Source organism: Neodiprion virginianus, chromosome 4 (genome assembly GCF_021901495.1).
Source record: "Neodiprion virginianus isolate iyNeoVirg1 chromosome 4, iyNeoVirg1.1, whole genome shotgun sequence".
NCBI lineage: Eukaryota > Metazoa > Arthropoda > Insecta > Hymenoptera > Diprionidae > Neodiprion > Neodiprion virginianus.
The window spans coordinates 26,537,709-26,564,067 of record NC_060880.1 but is presented as its reverse complement, the minus strand read 5'-3'; the positions used below and the strand labels follow the sequence as shown (position 1 = coordinate 26,564,067).

General features: G+C 35.4%; 2 protein-coding genes across 16 annotated transcripts in view; one reads left to right on the top strand and one right to left on the bottom strand.

Annotated features, from left to right (window-relative positions):
- Positions 1-222: 222 nt before the first annotated feature.
- Positions 223-13,400, bottom strand: LOC124303240 (serine-arginine protein 55). Of its 12 annotated transcripts, none has more exons than XM_046760225.1 (12): positions 13,245-13,400; positions 11,570-11,693; positions 10,422-10,492; positions 8,671-8,766; positions 7,537-7,560; positions 7,328-7,384; positions 7,017-7,086; positions 3,330-3,403; positions 2,951-3,139; positions 2,328-2,453; positions 1,956-2,078; positions 223-926 (listed from the first exon to the last, which is right to left on the bottom strand). In XM_046760225.1, exons 2-12 carry the CDS (start codon positions 11,690-11,692, stop codon positions 791-793), a joined length of 1,089 nt encoding a protein of 362 aa, XP_046616181.1. In that variant the 5' UTR covers position 11,693; positions 13,245-13,400; the 3' UTR covers positions 223-790. The 12 variants fall into 12 exon arrangements, with proteins under 12 accessions (XP_046616181.1, XP_046616183.1, XP_046616179.1 ...); XM_046760227.1 differs by lacking the exons at positions 8,671-8,766; positions 11,570-11,693 and adding exons at positions 8,796-8,876; positions 11,409-11,535 and having other exon boundaries at positions 13,245-13,396; XM_046760223.1 differs by lacking the exon at positions 11,570-11,693 and adding an exon at positions 11,409-11,535 and having other exon boundaries at positions 13,245-13,396.
- A 294-nt stretch (positions 13,401-13,694) lies between these two features.
- Positions 13,695-26,359, top strand: part of LOC124303229 (chromatin-remodeling ATPase INO80) — a 37,212-nt gene continuing 24,547 nt past the window's right edge. The window contains exons 1-20 of one of the 4 annotated variants that reach the window (XM_046760198.1): positions 13,695-14,020; positions 14,295-14,455; positions 15,525-15,684; positions 15,916-15,995; positions 16,077-16,288; positions 16,472-16,645; positions 16,755-17,051; positions 17,213-17,371; positions 17,515-17,684; positions 17,838-18,054; positions 18,179-18,266; positions 18,490-18,781; positions 18,982-19,184; positions 19,253-19,393; positions 19,459-19,580; positions 19,653-19,948; positions 20,044-20,326; positions 20,515-20,661; positions 20,817-21,069; positions 25,653-25,780. In XM_046760198.1, coding sequence (XP_046616154.1) covers positions 14,416-14,455; positions 15,525-15,684; positions 15,916-15,995; positions 16,077-16,288; positions 16,472-16,645; positions 16,755-17,051; positions 17,213-17,371; positions 17,515-17,684; positions 17,838-18,054; positions 18,179-18,266; positions 18,490-18,781; positions 18,982-19,184; positions 19,253-19,393; positions 19,459-19,580; positions 19,653-19,948; positions 20,044-20,326; positions 20,515-20,661; positions 20,817-21,069; positions 25,653-25,780 — 3,462 coding nt within the window. In that variant the 5' untranslated portion in view covers positions 13,695-14,020; positions 14,295-14,415. Of the gene's footprint in view, positions 14,212-14,294; positions 14,456-15,524; positions 15,685-15,915; positions 15,996-16,076; positions 16,289-16,471; positions 16,646-16,754; positions 17,052-17,212; positions 17,372-17,514; positions 17,685-17,837; positions 18,055-18,178; positions 18,267-18,489; positions 18,782-18,981; positions 19,185-19,252; positions 19,394-19,458; positions 19,581-19,652; positions 19,949-20,043; positions 20,327-20,514; positions 20,662-20,816; positions 21,070-25,652; positions 25,781-26,359 lie in introns of all 4 variants that reach the window. The other 3 variants (XR_006907869.1, XM_046760199.1, XM_046760200.1) reach the window with 3 other exon arrangements.

The following is a 26,359-nucleotide window of genomic DNA, read 5'->3' as shown; positions in this document are numbered from 1 at the left end:
GTAGATACTAATATGCATTTGCACACATTAATAGCAGTAGAATACAAATATACAGAGAAACAGCAGGAATAAGTGTGTGTAGAAATTTTTCTATCGGTACATAATACTCAGATTAGAACTATGCCCAATCGTCATAATATTCTGGAATGAAAAAAAAAAAAAAAAAAAAAAAAAAAAACTTAGCATAAATGATTTCATTTTGAGAAATTATAAACTGGAATGTTATCCGGCTTTGGGTGTCTTTATTGATAGTAAGAATTACTCCTAAATTTGTTACACGTCACATATCATTATTTTCTTACGGTAATGTAATTATTAAGAATATATACAAAAAGCCATTGAATACCTATGTTATATTGTTTGTGGTGGTACACAAAACGTGCACAGAATTGGACTTACAGGTACAAAATAAAAACACGGTGTTCCAACAGAGCTCATACTGTTTCACGATATTGGAGGCAACCAAATAACGTGAATTGGTTTTATAAAATGAAAAAAAGATTAAGTTATCGGTAATATCTGATTATCATTATAATTAGTCTGTTCGTAATATTTTTTTTTTGAGTGATTTCATGTCCTGATAAGTTTTAACAAAATACGTAACATACATAGACAATGTTACAGTGGAAAATGATTGAAAAGTGGCTTCTTGGATTTAATCAAGTATAGTATTAAAAAAACACAACGATACGCTCCAAGCCATCTTGCGATGCGCACAGGTCCAATATTGTAATTCAAACGGAATATTGTATCGGTGCGGTACGATGATCTAGAGAGGGACGGATAATGTTCAATCGTCTTTCTCTTTTTCCGGCGATTTGTCACCATTCATTGGCGAACGAGAACGACTGTGAGATTTGCTGTGTTTGCTAATTGATCGTGACCTGGATCTGTCGCCCCTTGATCGTTCGTGACTCGACCTGTCCCTGTGAATGAAATCAACGGATTCGTGTTAAAACTTTATTCTGAATAGGTTACGAAAAAAAAAAGTCACGGAACATCATGACGGCAGTTACTAAAAAATTCGATTCATATAATGATGAAAAAATTATGAATTACTTCAGATCTGTGGCAAAGTTTTCTACACATAACATAATATGATAATAATTGAAAAAGAAGAAATTATAACAGGTTCTCATTATAAAGGATGGGGGGGCTTTAGTTTGCTGGAATATGGTGCAAAGAAGTAACTAGTTGTGAGGTTCTAAGCTCATCCAATGATAAAGCTTTGATTGAAGACACTTCCAAACATCTGGATAGAGAATTTTCCAGAACAAGTAATTTTCAGTAAACCTTATGAACACCAGGATGTTTGTGCAGCAAAAATTTTACTGTCCTGCATCATGAATGATGGACCGTTGGCAATTCAGAGAAATTGAAACCAACCGAACCTTTCCTCTCCTAAAACATCTTCAGTCCTAAGAGAACCTTCAACTCGGTTCAAGTAGAGTAACAGTGCAATCAGGAGAGCTCAATACAAAAGGGGCATATCGAAGAAGAAAGAGACGCGAGAGATTGTCCATATGGTCATCCAGTCAATTGGTTTTGCGGGTTGTGCCAACATTAAATAATATGCGACCATGATTAAAAGAAAATATTGAATATGATTCAAGATATCTTGTATGATTATTTGATACTTTGCCCAGTGACGATTAATTGATCTATTAACATGCAACACCAATTGGCAATAAGCGCAAGTTTTTGCTGGCCAAAACACATGCGTGTACGCGGCTTGAGTAATAGAAAAGAATGCGAGACAAATTGATGTGAGAAACTAGACTTAATGCAATATATCGTGAAATAAAAACGATTTGAGATATTTTTGAGATATAATAAATTTTCTACAGGTGTTTTTGTTGCTTCAAATTTTACGTGGGTACCAATACAGAGTACAGAAGAATGAAAATATGGCCGAATACTATTATTTAATTGGGGGGTTTAACCTTAAGACTTACTTTGAGGGGGACTTGGCTTTGGATTTGGACTGCGACCTGGACTTAGACCTCTCAGCCTTGGACCTAGAACGAGATCTGGATATGGACTTTGACTTAGATTTGGACTTTGAGCGGTCTCTTGATCTGCAAAATTATATTTCAAATAAAGAGAACGGAAGTAAATCTTGAAGAATGATACCCAACAAGCAAAGAACACAAATGCAACATTAAGCAGAGTTAAGTAACGGAGCTATTCGTCGTTAACCAGCCCAAAGCAACGTATAACAATAAACCTGGACACAGAAGTAATAATAAGAAACCACAGACAGAAAAAAAAGTAAAGAAAAAAAAAACCAAATTACTAAAATAAACACAGTGGGATGAGGTACTCACTTGGACTTGGAACGAGAGCGGCTGTGCTCAGGAGACTTGGATTTGGACTTTGATTTGGATTTCGAATGTGCCCTGGACTTGGAACGGCTGCTGCGTCGGCTACGGCTACGTGAGCTGCGGCGACTCCTGGCACAAACAAAATCATGAATCGTTTTAAGCCTTTGTCTTATACCGAATAATGTTTAAGTTTATTAATATTCTCATTCTCTGCGGTATAAAAATAAGTGATTATTTTCCAATTTGATGATGCGAATGATATTTGTGTGGTCCACAAGTGCTTTGATATTGCACTTATTAATTGAACCACAATTGTTCATATAAATGACATATAACGATTATATTTCTAATTTCTGATTAATAATTAAATAACGGACCAGAGGTAGGGTTTGTGTGGAGCAAGATTGGGAGTCAAGAATAACAAATGAAATTTCCACTTCTGATGACAGTGTTTCTGTGTCCTGATATTTAGATAATACCAACTTCTCGTCAAGTCTTGTATAGTTTAAAGCAACATAAGGTCACAAGATGAACATGTACTAAAGTGCTAAACGAATCAACTAGACAGAATTTAAATGAATGATTCCATAATCATTTTCTTTTTCAATGAATCTAATAACATTTACCTTGAGCGAGAACGGGAACGACGTCGGGAGCGGGACCTGGAGCGTGAACGAGATCGCGAGCTTGATGATCTGGAACGGCGTCCTCTTCTTTTGTCTTCAATCAGCCGAATTCGACGTCCGTTTAATTCCGTGTCGTCAAGCTTGTCAATTGCGTTCTTCAAATCAGAGTATGTGGCAAATTCGACAACACTGGATAGGAAAAAAAAATCGGTGGTTGGTGATTACAGGAATGCATATTGTAACAATTATCAGTTTGCGTGTTCACCGAATGTAAGGAAAAAAATGATTATTCACGATTTTTTGTAAAATAATATTTCAAATTTTATCACAAGTATCAGTTTTTTTTTTACTAATGATAATTTTTAAATAAAATGCTCACCCTTCGTTTCTACGCTGTTTGTGTGCATCGGCATATGTCACTTCTCCAGCTTGTCTCATGTAATCCTTCAAATCCTGAGCATTACACAAATAAAAGAATTAGGGTACTGTTAGGATCAATTTTTAGTATTATTTGCATGAAATTTTGTGGCGTGTCCCTATTCTGAAATAGAGTGATTCTGATCAAACGATGTGCACTATTTCATGTTAATAGTTAATTTATTTTCATTTCATTTTCCGCATACTAAAACTTCAACGCAACTTTGGCTTCAGTCACTACGTAAATGTCTGTTTTAACAGTGTGCTCGAATTTAGTATCTATTTATGGTAACTTTTCTTTGAATGCAAATCCAAGTATCAAAACTCAGTGTCTAACACTTAATGATAGAGACAACATTTGATTTAAATTTAATTCTTATCCTCTCTGCAAAAATTTTTACTATTCACTATCTGAAATTATGTTCAGTCTAAAATTACTATTTTGTGTTGATATTATTAATATTTGATCTCATTGTAAAATTTAACGCAAAATGATACGAAGACTAAAAAAATCTTCAACAAGCAATTGTTTCTCTTTTTTGCAGAGTGGCTTACAGAAAGTAGAATGAACTAGGTGCCATGACAATGATATAAATTTCCACACCTTATTTTAAATCATTTAAAATTTTCAAGACTTAGATTTGGGATATAGGACAACGAAATTTAAATCTTGTTCACGTGCACCACTTTTAATAGGTAAGAATAAATTAAAAACTATTACTTAAAAATCTGCATTTTTGTTCATAATCAACTTCACAGTCAATTATAGAAGGAAAAAAAAAAGAAAGAAAAAAAAAAAAAAATGTCACGTATTTACATGGTGATTCGAAACGGACATAGACAATTCTACTAAAATAATTATTTTTCATGCATTAATCACATCTTCTGTATGTATTTTTAGAGAATTCATTGCAGGCACTGTGATGTTTATGTTGACTCATCTATGGTAGTCTTCCGGGAGATTCACCGCGCATATCAAGAATGTATTCATCTGATGTAGCATTAGTTTGGTTCAACAGAGGCATGTAGATATTTCTGCGAATATAATCTCAGTTGGGCTGTACTTCAAAGCGCATCCTTGTTGCGAAGATTAAAATCTTCGACTACATGCCATTTTAGTCAATGTCAAAAGGTGATTCTCTCTTGTTTTTCAATCTTTAATTTCATCTCTGAAGTTGTCAGGTGTGGGAACCAGGCATCAAGCATTTTTCATGCTCTCCAAGCCATGTATCTCGGTGAAATCTCATTTTCATTACATGTACAAACGATAGGCTGCTCAAAATGGGCACATTCCGTCGTATCCGTAACCTTTCCAGATAGCTTAGCTATACAATGTTTTTTGTACTGCGTCAATACTACGAATGTATGTCTAATACAACTACAGTGACAAGCGATTTTGATTTGCACAAAGAAAAATTTATCCCGTATCATACCATATGCTAACTCATACAAATATCATAAGGATTACATAAAAATGTATTTTCTTTTTTAGAAGTCTAATCGAAAAATATACTCAAACATGAAGTCTATGTTCTGTTTTTGTAGTATATGTTGAAACATGTATACTGTGAAGAAAAAAATGTCCTTAGGATTGCAATGGCTGAATGCAAAATCACAATTTTGCTTTTAGGACCTCCCATGAACATTGAAGATAGAGTAAATCACGATAAACAAAACAAAATGCAATGGGAAATCATCTGCAAGGATTTTGACATCCAATGAAGACCAAAATCCGTTAAAAAATAAAAATAAAGAGATTCAGATTGAAAAATTGCAGATTCCTAATTTCGAGCACATAAAAAAAAGAGAAAAAAAATATCTGCACTAATAGGTATCAAATCCTTTGCTGATGTGCAGATAAACGAAGAGTTACATCCTAGATATGTCCTAAACCTGGTATGCATGGCAGGCTGGCGTGGAAAACATACATATTGACAAGTATTGGATATCCTTTGATATAAGATAGGTAATTATTACATGTATAATAATATATTGTTCATTAATATACATTACCCGGGATGAAAATATATCGGCAGAGGCAGACATTAATTATATTCTATCTTTTGTATGAATTATTATTGTGCACAGTAACAGGTATGTACGTATATAGAGGTATACACTCGGTTAAGGTGACGCATTTACCTTGGGCCCAGGCACCACCTTGCTTACGAACAGAGAGAAAGGCCAGACACTGACTGGTTGGACACGAGACACACCACTTGATTGGGTCGTTCGAGCGGGTTGAATGGATCTGTGGTGTAGGTGTAGGTTCAGGTTTCGCCCTGTACCCGGAGTGGCCGCTGCCTGACTTACACAAGAGGTGGATGTTTCCCAGTGAGCGAGCGAACTTCAGTCAGTGCGATAGGGGGTGATTGATAGGCCCCAGATATCTGTGATAACGCGCTCACAGCACGGACGAACCTATTGTTTCACTGGGTAGTGGGGGTGAGTTGCGAGCGACGCACAGTATGCTTTCAACCCAGTGGCTCTGGCTCTCGCCCGGACCTCAGAACCAACCTGGTGCCACTTGACCTCAAGGCGAGCCCATCGCGTGCATCGTCATCTCTATCATCGCACATCATCAGTCTATTGGCCCTACCGGTCACCCCTCCATGGCGAAGAGGACATGGCTCTTCGGAAAGAACATCAATTTAATTTTTTTTTCGTCTTTTTTTTACTCAAAACTGCTTGCCAAATGTAAAGAAAAAAAAATTGTATATATTCAAAACGTAATATTCAACAATCAATTCTAATCGAACCATTTTATTTACTTTCTTTCACGTTTTTCTACTTATTTTTTATTTTCAAAGGCAACCAATCATCCGAAAAGTGCAACGATAGAATGTAAATTGATCAAGTAAGGCTTGGTCTGTGCATTTCTTTTTTTTATTTTACTCTTTTTCTTCTTGGTTCGTTCGTTCTCATCCGTGAGTGGTGTAGGTATCTACTTTGGCCGTTTTCTTCCAGCTATTCGGAATGATTCGTTGTTCGGATCTTCGACTTGATAATCTTAAATCCTCCTGTCGTTGCCCACATCGTTTGTACTACCCTGCTTCGCGTTATCCACCAAAGTGAACTCTGTTGTTTCTTGTATATGTTGCATCAACCTCTGTCTTTTATCAGTTGTTATTCATGCCTGGTATTTCTAACTGCCATTCCGTATCTTCTTCGATCATTTCACTCTTCACGATCAGAGGTCTGCTTTAGTTATTCACGCTTTTGGTAGTCAGTCAAATTCTCAGTTACAAAGTTCCATAAAATCCGTCTCCATCTTTCTTCTAATTATATCTTCGCTCATGTGTTTCATTTTATTTCACCGCTTGTTCAATTTAGTAATAATCATTTTTTGTTTGTCAACGCCATAGACTTACTTGATCAAAATGTACATTGTTAAACTCAACAGTATCTCAAGATCACGGTTTTAATGGGCAAATGAACTTAAAAAAACAACAGAAATGATTAATCCTATATCTACTATTTTATGAACTTGGTTTCACTCGAGTTTTCATCTTCTGACGTGCTTCATGGGAAGGTTGGAGAAAAAAAAAAAAAAAAAAAAAAAAAAAAAAATTACAAATAAATAAACAAATCTCGAGTAGGAAGCAAGTTCACAATCAAACTGTATTCTATTAGTTTCTTTCCAGCTTACCTGCCAGCTGACACGGCTCGATAGATTCTCCACTGTAAGACGATACTCTGTACGGGTAGGTGGTCCATATCTAAAATGAAATTTGACAGATTAATTATATATGCCGGTTTTCAACATGCAGGTTTGTCTTGAACCTGACTTCATGTATTAAAAAATATGTATTCATAAAAGTTATCAAAAATTGATGTACTGTCATTATTAAGTTTAATAATATTTAAAGAAAAAAAAAATATGAATAAAATATTGAGTTATATTAATGTGCAAAATTTAAATATTTGTATCAGTAAATGCATAACATTGGTTGTATGTACCTGGGCAATGATTGCTTGTAGCTAGATGCGGTCCTCGTGTTTCTGTTCACACTATCTCTGCAAAAAGGGATGTCATGTGAACAGAAATATCGGATCAATGGTTAAACCTTGGGCAAATAACTACAGATCGGCACTCATTGCTCAGGCACACAATTTCAATCACCTGTTTCAATCAAATCAAATCTACTCATAATGCAGCAATAGCGTACCTGTCGTGTCTCATATCGTCTCGGCTGTAACAAACACAATATCACACCACAATTAGTTGCCAATCAGTTTCCACCATTTTACTTGTAATAAACTTAAACTGGGAGGGGTATTCTAAGCAGTTTGCTAACTTCAATTACATTTCATTATGCGTTTCAACAGCCTTCAGATTCTAAGTATACTCAAGAGAGAGTAACTCAAGTTCAAGACAAACGATTGGTAGAAAATTCATTTGCTTGGTTTAGGTTGAAAAAAATAAAGAAAAATATTAAACATGAGATTAATTCCGCGCTATAAATATATTTTGACATAAATAGATAAATACTTATGATATCTGGCCCCAGAATAAGGATGTGCGAAATCGACGACTTAAAATGCACCGGTATAACTCATCACTAGTTTATATTATAAAATGATTTAATATCAGCTGAGTTTAGTTTATCTCGCCTTTCTTGCTTTATTTCAACTGTGCAATTTTTTGACTTCACGAGCAAAAGCAAGTGTTTTTTTTTTCTGCAGTCATCTAAGAATGGAATTTGAATAGCTTCACTAAAGAATGACATGTGACAGACTATTAGGATTTTTAAAATGCAGGATTTTTTCCTTTTTCATTTTTCTTAAACAATGATAAACTAGAGCTCTATTCACACAATTCATTGATTCCTCAAATCTGAATAATCGCATTTTCTACTAGGGATGAAAGCAAGGGAGGGGCAAAAAAATTAACCACCTGACTGTATTTCAGTACACTGCATAATCAGTCAAGCCTTAATGCCGTTGTTAGATCTTGTCCCTAATGATGCTCTGCGAAATAAAACTTCTAGTTTATTCATACATTGGTAATGCAATTAACATAAAATACTGAATGCAACAAGAGCGCTAAAACAGCTGTTAAATAAAAAGAGGAAATATTTTAACACGTTCAACTTAGTAGAAGTATTGATATACAGTTGAATCTACAAGATTTTTTACTAAAGGGAAAATGATAAATTGCACGGTAACATTTTTGTGAAAAACTTCGCACATCCTTACTAACGACAAACTCCAAGGGATAGTATTGTACGCTTGACTTGACGCATGGGGGAGGGGGTTGATGATCGCACTGATAAAATAAAAAAAAGGATAGCGTGTCTTACGCAGATCGCCTCGAGTCCCCATAACCACCACGGGAGTCACCATAGCGCCACTGGTCACTACCCCTAGGTGTCCCCCGGGCCCTCTCTACAGTAATTCTGTAACAAGACACATTGGATATGCTTACTTGTCTCTCCAGGAGCGTGAGCGTCCGTAGCCACGGTCGCCTCGCCTCCCTGAAACACCCCGTGCTATCTCCACCGCCACTCTGAAACACACCCAACAAAACCCCGCCTAAGTCCACGACTAATTCTTACTCTAAAATGGTTTCCCTCAAAAAAATCCTCCCTGCTTTCCTTCAGCCTCCTCTCGTCATCTGTTTTATATATCAGTCTCTCTCAGTCTCAGACCTAAGTACGTCCATCCATCATCCAGCCTCTGAGGCTCTGCCCCATGTACGTACTTCTCTTCGTCTCCTATATGTGCTAGTTTCCTTGCAATTTACAACTATTCTAACCCACGTCCCATATGAATTTTATACCTCATAATATAACTTCTCCACCAACCAAATTCTCTACAATTTTATCGATAACAGAACATTTTTCTTTTCCATCATATTTCTTACCAATTAATCATGAAACAAATCACAAATCAATCGGGCAGGGTAAAATTTTAAAAAGAACAAAAACAATCAAAATTACTTTGAGTCTTAAAATTCAGTATGTTGAATATAATTCCATAATTTCAATCAATGATTCACTGTGAAAGTGAATTGTTAATACTGTATAATACGACATATATTTTAGGAAATTTCGTTAATAAAAAGCATCAAATTTCGTTATGATCAAATAATCAAAGAAAGATTAAGGAGTGATTCGAGCAAGATATAGCACTTGATGTTCAACTACATACATTTCTTGCACACATTATACACGCAAATAGAATACATATATCATTTGATGGATCCTGTTAGTCTTCTTTAGAATCAATGAAAACAAAGAATTCCATGATTTATATTTAAATAAGGAATCTCCAGGTCGTACCGATCATCATTACCTATGATTACAACAGCGTTATCGAGTAACATTACTCAATCTCATCAAAAATGTTAATTCAAGTCTACTGAATTCCAATGCAGTTTGAACAAGATCCATCATATTACCAGCAAAAATAATTACAACGCATTCACCTTATGCACTGCTCACCTAACTAAATGGCTTTATATTCTTGGATAGATGTGGCTATATTGCTTATATTGAAAGCAATATTATTGATATTGTGCAGAAACCGAGCAAACATACGAGTAGTATGAATAAACCATAATTCATTAGATTCTATAGTAAGAACATGACTAATACATCATCGATCCAAGTATTGCGGCACTGTCTGCTGATCATCAGTTATTTATTGGTTTTACAAGTCCAATCCTTTTGATAAGAATAAAGTTCTGACAACGAAAGTGTACAATTTTAATATCCATTTGAAGAACTTTACCGATTGTTCAAATAAGATTCAAAGGAATTTAATTATCTTTCAAACATTAGCAAAATTTATTGATTGCTTAATTTTGATTTTTTGCAAATGATCAAATGTCGAGTAATTCGAGTTCATTCACTTTTGATCGCATCAAAAGGTATTGGGTATCGAAAACCTGGATACTTTGGCCACCATCACACATCGTCAAAATTATCAATATTCTCAATTTTGCTGAACAAACATTGACTTTGGTACTTTGACGATGATAATTGGATAATGTCCTGTATGTTAAACAGTTTAAATGAGAAAAAAAAAGAAAGAAAAAACATGTGCTCACCTTTCTCCTAGAAGCTCTTTTCCATTCAGTTCATAGACTGCGTCATCAGCATCTCTGTAGTCGTCAAATTCCTATTGGAAAACCAGAAAAAATGCACATTACTGCAAGATAGGGGCATTCAATTCACAAGATGAAAATTAATAGTAAAGAAACGTACGAAGCCCCAACATTGTAAAATATATTACATTGATAATTTGTAATTTAAAAAACTTACAACAGGGCGATTTACATTAAACATTCGAATCTCATTGTAATAAAATGACCTATAATAAAATAATAAATCTTCTTAGCTTATTACTTAAGATAGAACATACCGATTTCCCACTGAACAGAAAACGTAGAAGTTGTCGAGGCTTATTGTGAAATGATGTATTTGTCATAAGAATTATACATTTACCCATTTAATTAAAACAATGGAACTCAAGAAAAAAGCAGATATTATATGCAAAACCGTTTAAAGTGTTAAATTAATAGTACCATCTTTGGACAGGTAAGATAATAATGTTAATTACATTATTTTGAAAAGCTGAATTTGATATTTATCGGTAGAAGAGCGTTGTTGCAGAGAAAAAGAAGCAGGTTTTGAACATCACAATGAACATCTTGATGGACATCAGCTAGACCTTGGTTTCTGTGATCCTAATTGACTTACAAGGTTTGCAGTATGGTTGACGACTATCTGCATACAGCTCTCGTTTAAGCAGCCACAAGTACCATGGTGCGAGGGTCAGGGCAGGTCATGGATTAACGGTCGTATTTTATCATCTTATGTTCCGCTTGCTTTAGCTCATTTACTTTGCAAACTCTAAGCCAAGAGTTGTGTTCAATAATTAGAAGTCGTTAATATCAAGGAAATAAGGAAATGAAAACAAATAAATCAGCGATGCAAGAAAATAAACTAGATCTACATAATTTCTGAAGCATTGAAAATTGGAAGTAAAGAAAGCAGAACACAGAGTTTTTGTTTTAAATTTTACGGATACTTACAACAAAGCCGTAACCGTTCTTGATGAGTACATCACGAAATCGACCGTAGCCTCTGAAAAATCTCTCAAGGTCTCTTTCCCTGGTGCCGTATGGAAGCCCACCGACATAGACCCTTGTCCCTACCATACTGTAAAAAAACAATTGATTCACATTAGACTTACCACAAAGGCAAATCCGTTCTTCATAGCGACCTCCTTGATTCTACCATATTTCCGGAAGAACTTCTCAAGGTCGCGCTCTCGCACCCGGTATGTTAATCCACCAACGAATACTCGGGTGCTCATTCTTAAAGGAAAATATAAAAACACCTTACAAAACAGGATTCCTTGGGAACCTGCCACTCATCCACATGACATAACATAATATGCATTTAATATTCACAAATTATTCTTTTTTTAAAACTGTTTTCTTTTTTATACACATTTGAAAGTTACAGTCATTGAAAAAATTGCTATTAGGTGCGAGTTTTATTTTTTGTATCAAGTTGAAGCTCATCTTTCCGTTGTTACGAATGAAATGATTTTTGTAAAAGAGAGGCCTATATAGGGGCTAAAAACTATCATAGTATTCAATCTAGTTCTTAGTCCGCGATTTGCATCAATGTCGCAAGCACAAAATTATTTATCTCCAACTTTGTCAGCAAATTAAGGATTTGCATGGTTTTCTTAAAATCAAATCCTTTTGTCACATATAATGGACTTGTATTTAAATTTTCAAAATCAATACACACGATTGAAATAAAATAAAAACTCTACACAGATTTGCGTGTGTAAAATTAGTTCGATTATCTTCGAGTTTGTAATGCAAGAAAAGCTTTTGATGCTGTGAGGATAACACCAGCTGTATAGGCCTTGTAAGAATGTAAAGTGGTTGACGATATAATTTCTTGATATCAGTGGTCCAAAAGATAAGCCAAGTTGTGATTACTTCATAAATTCTCACATCGACCGTGTAAAATCGGTGGATTTACAGATTGCGTAATCAAGCCAACCATCGTGTACTTTTCCACGCATGGAATTGATAAAAGTGAGAAAAAAGAAAATGGTTGCAACAGATAAGAAAAATTAATTTTCATGTGAATCACGCTCCCGCATAATGAACCATATAACAAATTGCCAACGTGTTTGTTTGCACGCGGCGTATCCATTAGGAGAAAATGGACGCCGGCGACCTTGGGCATCTGGACTTATTGCTGTTTTTCTTACGCAGTTTGTTTGGATTTTGCGAGCAATAAAACGGAAACCCCAGACTACTATATTTACACTCTACAATATTGACGATTGCGCGGGTGAATTATCGACGAAATTGACGCGGAGACCGTATTGATACTCAGTGACCAAAAGCGGCTTCCCGAACTTTCTAGGAACGTAATTAATGTACGACAACCAGTTTACAGCCCACTCACATGTTTTAATGTTTCAATCTAATTAATGCAGATTATGTATATCACGTGATGGGATGACGATTAGATTTTAAGTAGGTGACAATATATTTTACATTTTAGCGCCGCTACACGCACTTCCCGCATCGTTGCGCATGTATCTTTCCCTTCCTAACATGCATACCTACGTAAATTACGTGTGCTCAGCGATAAATCTATTTTAATGAGACTGAAATAATGGAAAAAAAAACACCACTTTCCATCAACATGGACAAACCAAATTAGTTATCGAATCGAGTGTGACAAAACGAGTCTGTTTGCAAATCAGCGGCTACATGGAAGCTAGGTTGCGGTAAAATGGTAACGAAGATGCCGCATACGGACCGTGATTTTGTCTTTGCCGAATATCTCGTAAAATAAAGAGTGAAATCATACAAATCGAGGGTTAACCTTACCTGAGTGTTTAGTTCTTGATCGTGGTTCGTTAATTGATCGTTGCACAACGTATTAATGCGCAAACTTCACTAAAATACGCAGACTAATAACGATCGGCGTCTAAGGCAAGATGGCTCGCCTGCACAACGGAAACAACGGAAACAGAACGGGGCCGACACGACAAGATGCATAGCCTCGACACCACACGTGCTGTCAATGAAGGTGATATGTTTGATAAAATAAAATTCGTTTTTTTATCCAGTACATCGATAAAATCTCTAAAATAATTTACTACATTTAGCGTTATTTGTTACTAAGGATTTGTACGTTTTTACTGAAGTAAATTATTGGCGCGATAAGGATGTCGAGACTACTTCCGCTAGCAATCGTACTACTAAAATATTTTTGTCCATTGTTCATCATTTTAATCAACAACTTTTAGCCATTTGATAATTTTTTTTAATTTACAGGAAGATATAGTTCTTCGATGATTGGTTTTGTATAACTTTTTTGATAACATTTCGATGAAGTTATACATATTGATGAATGTGATTTTGGGTTCGAGACTACGATGACGATCTCCCTTAGCGCCATCTACTGAAAACAAAAATGGTGGTCAACAATATGCCCTATCCCTGCCCTCGTTTTATGGCACGCCAAATGCCGCCGTTGCCTAGGTTCCTTTCTATTATGTATTTCCTGCGGGCTGAGATATCTAATTTCCATGTGAGGATCGTTTTGCAGCGGCCGCGCCCACATTTTGTGTGAAATAAGTGTGGCTGTTTCTAACCAAACAGTACGTGAATCAAAACTATGGAATATATTCGCATTTAATATAACCACACTCGTGTTATTTGTCATGTAATTTTGCCTTATGTAATGTAAATAATGTGGATAAATGTTGACGCAATGCAAATGCGCTAATATTGTATGTTACCATTAATTGGTATGCCATAATCAACGACATTGTTGCAACAATGATAAAGGGCACGTTTGCAATACTCTACTTATTTAGTATTACTCCAGCTTCTTTAATTTCTCTTCAATTCACTTGATGATGCCAAACATAGAACCAGGGCTGCACGATCTGGACTTCGGAGCACGTCTCACTTCAAGTGAAATCCCCAAAACGCTGAACATGCTCACTTTTGAACTGTGCACAGTTGGGTGCTCGCATACCTATGAAAACATATGATCAATTCTCATAGTTATTGTTCACGTACATTCAAAGGTGAACATGAACCCCTCTGAAACTAGTTTTCTGGTAGCGGATGAAACTTTTCATTAGTCATTAACATTAATATTATATTGTGGAGCCAGAAGCTAGACAAATGATCTTGAAAAGTTAAAAACTTGCGTTAGCATTGAATGCATACGTCTGCATATTGAGAAAAATGTATTTTCTTCAAGTAATTATTACAAAGTAGTAGTAGATAATGTGCCATATTAGTTTAAATTCACGTGATTTAGTAATCTTGTTTAGATACTGTATAAACGATACATTTTTGTATTGCACTGTCCAAAAAAGTTGTAGTTTGCTTTAAACGGCAGCATTACATAGCTGTCAATTTTTTTCCTTCGTGTTTTAGTTAATTATAATGGTAGTAAATTTTTTCACTCAATTTTAGTGATATTTGTTTCATGGAATGAAGAACTTCGATGCATGTAACAGTAGCTTAATAGATGTATATATAGGTTGTCAGTATGCACTTATCTATGAAAGATTAGTTGAATTTTACTCAAATGTTATTACCTACTTTTTTTTTATTTTGTTGGATTTGAGGGATGAATAAAACCACAAACGCTAACGTATAAATTATTCGATGATTATCGAAGTATTTAAAATATTTTGTCATTGAATTATTGTCATTGGTAGTATTTGAGAGGCTTGCTGTCCATGTGAATCGAAGTTTAATCGTTCATACAAATTTTCAATGTCATCAAGTTGCAGTAATTACAGTATCAGTACGGAAATCAATAATTTCATAAATCGAGCTGTTGAAACGTGGGATTTACTTTGAAGTTTGACTAAATCCGATTGGAAACTGTTCGTAGATATTTAGATTCTATGAGCTTATATGATATAATTTTTTTCCTTATATTGTAAACTACTCTGCATGTCGAAGATGATACAATTCTTGAAAAATCACAATTTGAAATGTTCAAACTTTATAATTTGTAGTATTGAGTACATACTTATAGATTACCTAAATTTGTTATATTTAAATGCATTTCAGTTTACTACTTCTATTACAAATTGAATGACGTACAACATTTAATGAATGATAATATTATTACAGAGAATCAATCTTTGCAAATACCGGTAATGAGTGAAGAGGTCCACACAATGGGGTTGGAAGCTGAAATCGCCCCGCCGTTACATCTGCAGCGACTAGAGCGCAGTCTAAATGTTCAACCTTTTTTAAACGAAATCAACGAATTGTTTCAAGATCGCGTTAGGTACTTGAAAGTTTCATCACCCTTATTAATTTACTTCTGTGTCTATTTGTTTCGTAATTGTTTAAATATATCTCAGGATCTACACAAAAATGTAGAACCATTCTTCTAAAATACGTTAGGCACACTATAGTATACTATTAATAGATGTTTTCCAAATGACATATGTTTAACTCATGACATGCCATTTACAGGTAAATTAAACACTCAAAGGTTTTTTCGTCTTTTTTGCAGTGATGATGATAAAACGGATGACTCAGACTCATCAGATGAATCTGAAGATTACCTCAACGATGTAGTCTCGCGTAAAGAAGGTTCGTTTTGCTAAGACAATGATTGATTATTACATTGCTGTGAACATGGATAACTTCATTGTACTACCTTTATACTTACAGATGAAAGAATCGACAAACTTCGCTTATATAATATGAGCAGTGTTGGCGAAGAGCGAAGATGGCTGCAGGACATTTTACTTAGCGACTCATCAGACAGTTCTGTGTCTGAATCGGATACAGATGGTCCGATTACGGAAGAAGATTTTCAGGATATGTTAAAATTTCACATATTGCGTAAAAAATATCAGGGTCGGTTTTACCAGAAGCCTGAGGTGAGTCTTGTTTTTTTCTCAGTATTAGTACTTTCTACTAATAAATGGTCAGCAATAGTGGCGGTAAACTTTGCTTGTACGAGAAATGGCATTATAGTTCCCACAGATAAAATGACTCGTGCTACGTAACGTAATTCAGTAGATATTTAGATATTTTTGCTATCCAAATTTTCTTTTCTACAGAATATACAATATCAGTATTATGGTGCTGGTTTGTTGTCGAGCTACGATAAATTTCCAGAGCATCAGAAACTCATTATTGGCAATAAAAAGAAAAAAGAGAAAAAACCGGAAAAGAGGGTTATGAAGTTCAAAAAGGAGAAAACTGTTCGTCACAGGGCGACAAACGAATATAAAGTAAGTACACATCGATGAATCATAATCATCATTTAGTTTGTAAATTACTCACAAAGTTTTCATGAATGCCTAGTAATTTTTGATATTTTTTTGCCAATTTTCCTTCTAGGAACATGATTATCCAGAAGATGATTGGGAGCGTGTAGTACCGAAAGAGGATGAATTGGACGAAGCTGAAATTGATGCACTGATTCAACATCAGCCGCGACAACGATGTAGAAAAAAACACAATAACAAAAGTCCAGAGGTAATGGCAATTAGGAGAAGAAAAATTTGGATAATGATGTCGAAAAAAGAATTGGGAAAAGTTCAAAGAGCGAAAACGAATAATCATAAAGAAATGTTAATCAGTTGTAAAAAGGTTGCTCAGCACTGTATGAAATACTGCAGACAAAAAGCCATGCAAGTAAGTGCTGAAATCTACGTGTAATATATAATATACATACATATGTGTGGAAGGAGTATCGATTTCAACGGTTGAAATTGGTTTCATTCGTGACTATGTGCATTTTCTATTTTCAATGCAATGGTATGGAAAAATAATTTAATCTGACGTTTCCAATTTAGAGCCAGAAAAACATGAAGGAAACGATATGGCGTGCTAAAAGATTGACTAGAGAAATGCAGTCTTATTGGAAACGTTATGATCGTGTCGAAAGAGAGACTAGACGGAGATTAGAAAAGGAGGCCGAAGAGCAGCGTAAAATGGATGTGGAACTGATTGAGGTATAATGAAGTTTATGACTAATATCTATTTTAAATCGAGTTTCTTCTTCGAACATAATTTTGAGTATGATTGGTAAATATGAAGGATGCAATTTATTTTAATGTTATTTTCATTATCTAATAATTCCATTTCATGTGTTTAGGCTAAGCGGCAACAAAGAAAGCTGAATTTTTTAATTACACAAACGGAACTGTACGCTCACTTTATGTCACGAAAATTAGGAAAGGCATCACCGGAAGAACAACTGCGAATTCTCAATCAATTAGACGAAGAAAAAAATCCCAGGCTCATAGGACTTGACGATTATGACTGGTGCGTCTTATCTTAATCTTATTATCAGATGTTTCTAGTTAAATATGTAAGGCCACAGGACTTACGCTGAATAGTACGATACACTTGTTTATAATGTTGCTTCTTTAGAACCGATTAATCGTTCAAATGTGATCAACCAATATTTTGAATCAGTGAACTGATGAAACACAAGGCGAAGAAGAACGCAGTCGAAGCATTTGACAGTGAGAGGGCGCGCACCCGCCAATTTGATACCGCAGCAGCCGCGCAAGAACTTCGTTTGAGTGAGACACCTGAAACTCTCGAACATCCGCAGCCCGCCATATTTCAAGGCAATCTAAAAGGCTACCAAATGAAGGGCATGAATTGGCTCGCTAATTTATATGATCAGGTATTTACAATGTGTAAATTTTGAAAATTTCCGTTGTTTAGTGTGCTAGAAATATTAACTCATAGTTTAACCTTATTGATTTTTCATTATTTTTTCGCAATCCACGAAACTGTTGTATTTGCAGGGAATTAGCGGTATCTTGGCTGACGAGATGGGTCTTGGAAAAACCGTTCAATCGATAGCATTCTTGTGTCACGTCGCCGAAAAGTACTGTGAGTATTTCAGCTTCATTGAAATTTGACCACAATAAATTATAGATAATCAAACAATCGATAAAAACTTATATAGCCGAGAAAAACAAGGCCCGTTTTATCGATATTCCTGTATTAATAATGTTTTAGATATTTATAGGTACGAATATATATGTTCTTAAATTTGAATATGATCACTTATCAATCGGAATAAATATTACTAATTTTTTTTTGTCTATTGTAGCTGTCTGGGGCCCATTTTTAATAATATCTCCAGCTTCGACTCTGCACAATTGGCAGCAGGAGATGGCGAGGTTTGTTCCAGATTTTAAGGTAGTACCTTACTGGGGTAATCCGCAGGAACGTAAAATCCTAAGACAATTTTGGGAGACCAAAGATCTGCACACGAAAGAAGCGTCCTTTCACGTTGTTATCACAAGTTATCAATTGGTCATCACTGATTACAAATACTTCAATAGAATAAAGTGGCAATATATGATTCTGGATGAAGCTCAGGCTATTAAAAGCACAAGCAGGTATTTATTTCAAGTATAGAATAGCCGTTGATAATAAGTTTGAGATTTATTTGTTAGAAATTTTTCATGATATTATAAGAAATTTCGACAAACGTTGAAAAAACTAGCGTTAAATAACTAACATTGAAATAAATGTTCAAATAAAATAAAACTATCAGTCATACCTGTATTCGCTGATTAATCTACTTCACTTTTTGTAGTATGAGGTGGAAGCTTCTGCTTGGATTCAGTTGTCGTAATAGACTGCTGCTGAGTGGTACGCCAATCCAGAACAGCATGGCCGAATTGTGGGCCTTACTTCACTTTATAATGCCAACCCTATTTGATTCTCATGACGAATTCAACGAATGGTTTTCTAAGGACATTGAAAGTCATGCAGAAAATAAAACTGGGATTGATGAAAGTATGTCAGCTCTATTTTTGCTAGATCGTTTCTGGTCGACGTCATACTATCAATTATTTTATTTCTAGAGCATTTATCGAGATTGCATATGATTCTGAAACCATTCATGCTGAGGAGAATAAAAAAAGACGTCGAGAATGAGCTCTCTGATAAAATTGAAATCATGGTTTACTGTCCACTTACCACTCGACAGAAGTTGCTTTACATGGGTATGTATTACTTGGGTGGGTGCAATTTTCGATAATTAACTATCGAGTTACTTTATGCGTTTCAGCCTTAAAGAAGAAAATCAGGATAGAGGACTTGTTGCATTACACGGTCGGTGGAGCAGACGCAGTACCAAACGACAAGAATTTTACATCAAATTTAATGAATTTAGTCATGCAATTTCGCAAAGTAAGTTTTCCCTATACAGTAATACAGTTTATATGAGTTTAACATAATAGTTATGAAAAAAATTCTTCCCAGGTCTGCAATCATCCGGAATTGTTCGAACGAAGAGACGCGAAGTCCCCGTTATTTCTGAACGTGGAAAGCTATGAAATGCCAGCACTTGTATACAACGAGGGATTGGTAAATACATCATTGCTGTCGAAAGCTCATTTACTCTTCAACAAGCTGTGCATATTTGCAACAGAGTACATACATCGGTCGCTTCATCAGGCAACTGAAAATCCAACCGATACTTGTTTTTCGTTCACAAGATTTATCGGCCTGTCTCCTATGGAGCTCAACAAGATTTTCGTAGCCGGTATACTATTCAGGTAACAATTTAAAACTTCATGAAGAATGTATTCTTATCAAAAAATACGAGAGCAAAGGATTTGAATTTGAAACTAGGCTAAATTATATTTTACAGATGGGCTTACACAGTGGCAATGAAAAATAAAACTCAGGTCAAACGATATTGGGAAGATTGGTGGGTTGATGACAAAAGAATACCACCAACCAATCTTACGATACTTGTCAGTTCAAAATTAGATACCAATTCCAATGTCATAGACGATTTGATCTTCACAAAAGACATCTCCAGAGGGGAGGCTTTTTATACACATGCCACGCACAGTATTCACTCTATGCCAGAGACTATTGCTCATCGAATACTACGTAGCAGTAAGCAGCTCTCAAGCCAACTCATTAAGGTAAACCTATCGAATAGTACATCGAAATTTTATCCGTGATTGTTCAGCACCCATCTTTTACACATGTGTCGAGTAATATACATTGAGGAGTGCACTCCACAAACTTTATATCCGAACTTACATTTTTTTGCTAAATTTTGCCGATGATTTTTCTGTGTCCGTCAAATCATTGAAATTGTTATTCTCAGTGGCCGTTGATGTCCTTGAAGACAGAATATGGCGAGGATACCAAGCTGCCGCTCTTGCCAGAACATCCTCATAAACCTAGATCACCCATAACAAGACCCCTTCAACGTACTACGTTACCTGCTTTTGTCTGTGATAATAATCCTAAGGTAAGCATTTGAGCTGATATTTTCTCTAGTATATCAATAGAAAAGGAAGCGTCAGTTTTAATATCTATTCTTATTTAACATTTATGTTGAACACTTTGATCTAAACATTGATTTTCATCAAAGTGATTGTGAATTTTTTTCATATTTGCTTACAGATACAAGCTAGTCCAAGAAAATTATATGTAAGTAGTAGCAGCGCAGCGTCTGCGTGGCGACGCCATGAGGAATGTGGCGGTGTAATAGGTCAGCGCATGCTGTGGCTTGGCTGCGAGCGAGCTCTCCTCTGTCCTCCGCATAGCATGTCCATGGGCTCTCGCATAGCGGTCCCCAGTACCTTCTCCTACAACCCTCCAGGTGGCTTGTTGGCCTGCACTCCAATAAATGGGTGGTCAAATATCATCATACCTGGTGAGCTTTTTCCGAACATTAATCGCTGTACTTAAACTGTTAATTTGATAAATTCGGAAATGTCTCAATGAATATTGAATAAGAATACTTTTTGTCTTAGTCATGCAGAGCAGATGGCTCTTACCAATCTTACCGATTTATCGAAGTTGAGCTCTTTTTTCCCCAAGTTCAATTGCAAAAGAACAGAAATTCGTAGAAGTATCCAAATTTTTCCAAATTCTCTTTCCCAATACGCTTCATAACTTGTGCACAAATTTTTTTTGCTTAATGGTCAGGGATGTAATTTATCCCTGGTTTTCAAAAGAAATCTGGAAAAGTTTCAAAACTTCAAATCTCACTAATTATGGCTACTGTGGAAAAAAAAACTCCTCGGGTGTCTACAGCAGTGTTTTAATTTTTGGTGATAATATGCTGATAGGAATTCATCTCAAACATCTACTCTCTGTCTAGCAAGTATAAATTATGAATTTTGATGGACTGATAACGTAACTTTGAGAGAGGATTTTTCAATTTTCCCTATTATAATTACTGCTAACTTACACGCTAAGCAATCAAATAGGGTAGAAACGTTACCTAAAAGAATATCACAGTGATTACAGTACAACAATACTAAATGAAACATTTTATAAGAGATGGCAGTAGACTGTCTATTTTCTGGCTAACGTAGCCTACCTACCTACTTACCGCTAGACGATAACTCATCGCATCTCTCAACCGTTTTTAATCGTGTTCATTATATGTACGGTTTATTTTCCAATGTACCGACGATTGCATAATTACTTTCTTTTTTCATCGACTCGATAGTCTTGGTATTCGTTTTTCCATTTCAAGCTGCTTTCTAACTATATTTTCATTCATGACAGCAGTCAGGTTTACTTTTTGAATTCAGTCGAAATTATTCGCCTCCTCATTTGGATCAGTAAGTATCAAAAAATCTTAGGCACGAATGGTGCAGACTAAATCGAAATTGAATATGAATCATACGTCAGTTATATCTTATTAGTTTCGTTGTACCCATAGTCCAATCTCCTTGTTTTTGATTTTTCATATCTTTCAGTCTGCATGTTATTGATTGAACTTGTATTTTCGATTTCGCTCATATTTCGGTTCTATTTATCTCACAATCAGTAAATTTATCCACGATGTGCTGACAAAAAATTGTTCATTGGTGAGGAAAGGAAAATTGGATTCCGAAATAATTAAGAAATTCCCAGGACTTGGACTTTGAAAATATAAACTCATCGTTAGCGAATGTAACTCAATGCTATCACACGGCCATTTTTTCGTTTTCACAAATATATAGCCTACTTACAAGCATTTATATCATGTATATCTGTGCGAAGAACGAACTATTTAAATAATTGAGGAACTAAACTTATCAACGACGTGCTAATTATTCTCTTCTCGTACACATAATTTCGTATTGGTGGGTAGGTAAAACATGAACGGTTCTCAATACTCAATATACTGAAACAACACTGAATATGTGTTTGTAACGTTTCCATATATGCAGTATATCTACATGTGTTTATTCTTCTGTTAGATCTTGGAACAAAGATCCTGCAGATTATAAAATTATAAATACGTATACGCTATTTCCGAACTGCACCGCTATAATTATACGTTTCTTAAAGTGCCTATTATGGCTTACCTAACATTAATTTTTCAACTTTTTTCCCTTTCATATGCAGTTTATTAACTTGCGTAACAGACCATTGAAAATTATTGTGGCATAAGTCGTATACTATACAGGGTGGTCGTAAAAGTATTTTTTCTCCACACAACGTAAGAATTAATATTGCACATGTGATTATATAAACGAAATATCCAATTTCAAGATAGTTCGGAAAACGATCAGTTTTCGTTATTGACTCGTTGAAAAATGACTATTCATTATTATTATTATATGCGCGAATTGTATATTTTTCATTCTTGTGTAACGTAGAAATATTCGCGACTTTTATCATGTAACATCTTATCTACTTCTTCAGGCTGAAATCAGAGATAGCTGTCGGTTGAAAGTCTAGGTTCAAAATCATCGATTTTTCATATTGAAATAAAAAAATCACTGCAATTATTAGTCACAAATCAAATCATGTCTCGGATAGGAAATGAATTTTTTTTTCTTTCAACTGGGCTTTATTTCTTGACCGGTACTTTTATATAAAAATAAACAAAATTCTGGAGCAAATCTGAAATCTGAAATCCCTATCTTGTTCCATACCTCTTGGAATGCCTTGTACAGAAAAGAGAATCGATCTTTTACAACGCACGAAACATGGTCAACCATATAGCGGGACAAGGGTCTTGAAGACCCCGTTAGCATTTAATTTTGCTGCGAACCTCTTTCTTCTCTGTATGCCTTGATACTCACCTGTGGCTATAATGTGAAAACCTGCGCTGTTTCGAGAAAAATCTCTGCCAAGTCTCATCGTCAGCACCTGCGGTTCCCGTTTCTATTAATGCTATCAGATTTTGCGGCTACAGACCGGAATTGAAAAATCCTCTTGGAATTTCTAGCTTTTACGTATTGTTTTAGCGAAATATTTCGAGTTATTTTGAAGGAAAGTCAATTTCTATTCAAGCCTGCTAAAATTCCATGTGAAAAAAACAACGAATGAGCGTTCCATTAGCCATAAATAACATTCACGTTCTTTCGATGATATTTATAATATACACCTGAAATCCGAGAAACACCTTCTGCACTTTTAACACGCAGTTATCGTTTGCGTATCTCTTCGAGCGTGAATCAATATAACGATTATTATAATGCTCACGCCAACGCATCGTTAATTTTTCTTACTTTTAATTGTTTTTCTAAATTCAATATACCGTTGCGCGGCCTTACATGCATTATTACAGTCGCACCGTAATCGTATCTTCACGAGGAGCCATCAAACGAGACGCTGTACCTAATGGGAATAATGTTTCAGTGAATTCAATCTACCAGGATTATCCGATTTCTCACCGTTGCATTAATAATCAATCCGTTTGCTGCTTTACCTATTATTAGCAGTGATCGCATTTTTGATACTGGTCACGGTGTGAGACTGCGATTGGCCGGATGCATAACTCTACATATAATCGTATAGAGTTTCTCACGTTTATACGCCTGCTTTGCTTGCGCCTTGTACGTTCTGTGAGATTAAAAATCGATTCAAGAAACTTATTAAAAACACTTAATTAACTTTATCTTCTTTCTTAATGTTAGTATCTCTAATGCATACATACATCACGGAATTAATGATACATATCACGGAATTTGTATAATGTACAATGAGAAAATTTCCGTTTTATCTGCGAGCAATCACATAACGTGAAAATTGAAACAATCCACGTCCATCATTCCCAATGTACAAGCTATACGTATGGGGAATTTCATGCGAGCCCGACCAACGCCTGACCCTCACTATTTCTGATTTTGTTTCAAATTGTTTCTGCAATACTCTCAAACTCTGAAACATTACTCGGATTTTTTTCAGATTTTTTATTCAACTGCTAAATTATTTATAAATATTTAATGTGATTTTGAAAAGGGCCTTTTTTAAAATCCTTGCAAAATTCTCAGAAACTGTATTTTCCATTCCAAACATTTCAAGATCGGGCCCATGATTGGACGGTTTCTCTTCTATTTTTTTTTTTTGTTTTTAACACTTGTCTTTTTCTTCATGAACTAAAACATTGTTTGAACGGTCTGAAAATTCTCGAAAAATTCTCAGCACTTTTATTTTTCACCTAGAACATTTCTAGATCGGTTCCATCATTGAGCGATTTTTATCTATTTTTTTTTTTTTTGCATATTCAACGTTTTTTTATTGACTACAATATGAAACCTGTCTAAAAATGTTCTAAGCGAGAAATCGAAGGATTGAGAATTTATGGAGAATTTTCAGACCATTTAAGAAACACAGGTAAACAATCTTTTGGTTCATGAAAAAAAAGACAAGTGTTAAAAATTAGAAAAAATCGGCCAATTATATGGCCGAACTTGAAATATTTGGAGAAAAGAAAGTATAGTTTTTGAGAATTTTAAAAACGGTTATTTCAAAATCACTCTCAATGTTTACAAATAACTAACCAGTTGAGTAAAAATTTTGAACAAGATAAAAAATGGTAATAGTGAGACGTTGGTTGCGTTCGCATGGAATTACCCATGTGTAACATACATGCCGGGTGGATGATTAAACTTTCTTATTCACTCACCGAGAATATGTTATAGGTATGCATACGTAATCGGGAAAGTTAAATTTTAAATATCTTCTTTACCATATTCCTCAATCATTTTTCTTTCTATTTTTTTTATTTGATTCTTTTTCATACATGAAAAGAAGGCGATAAGTGTGACATATAATCGATTTTGCGACACTAATTCTCGTATAATTATTTCACTTTTCCATTTTCTTCATGCTATTTCGTACACTCTCGTAAACAATTTTCGACGCTGATATTTTTACATATTCCTTACCTCAAATTTTCGCTGTAAGATAAAACGAAACAAATTTATTTCCTGTCGAGTTAACGACCCGGTTTATCGGCGATCCTGTAGAATATGTTTTATTCGGTATTTTCTTCTCTTGTTACAGATAAACAAACCCTCGTCACCGATGCTGGGAAACTCTCCGTTTTAGACAGCCTTTTACGGCGACTCAAGGAGCAGGGTCACCGTGTTCTCATCTATTCCCAGATGACAAAGATGATCGATCTTCTCGAGGCGAGTTGGAACGTAGAGCTCTATTGCGCCCGTCGTTAATTGGTCAATTATTGGTTACAAGGATAAGAATTACGAGGCGTTTTAGTTTTTATTTTAAATAGCTAACGTTACGGTCGGAAATACGCCCCCCCTGCCTTGTGTTTTGTAGTTTTTTCTCTTCTTTTTTTATTTACTTTTTCCCCTCACATTTTTTCCAATGGAATGATCAAGATTACGAATGTAGAGAAAGAGTAAGAAGAAGGGACAGAAACATGTATGCGAGATATGTTAACGTCGGTTTGTACGATCTATTATGGACGGAAGAACACGTCCAAAAGGATATATTCATACATCCTGTCTCTTCTAACGACGCTTCTGACGATTAAAACCGCGCGCTCTCAAAAGAGTTAGTTGCTGCTTGCTGTGCAGGAGGGTTCGACGCAGAGGCGAGTGCTTAAAAAGGGTTAAAAACTAGAAGGGTAGGGTAGGAGCCCCTTTTTCCTTTCGACCGAGTTACTCTCCGGAACTAAATTAACGCGCCACGTCTCATGCATGCATGCATGCGTGCAGAGCTGCGGAGTTGCAGAGCTGCAAGAGTGT

Excerpts from the sequence above, each read along its gene's own strand:
- LOC124303240 (XM_046760219.1), bottom strand. The coding sequence starts at position 12,946 with ATGCGCAACGATGCGGGAAGTGCGTGTAGCGGCGCTAAAAT. Across the intron at positions 8,767-10,421 it reads AAAGAGCTTCTAGGAGAAAG|AATTACTGTAGAGAGGGCCC; the intron begins GTGAGCACATGT and ends GTCTTGTTACAG. Across the intron at positions 7,561-8,670 it reads GGGGACTCGAGGCGATCTGC|CCGAGACGATATGAGACACG; the intron begins GTAAGACACGCT and ends TGTTTGTTACAG.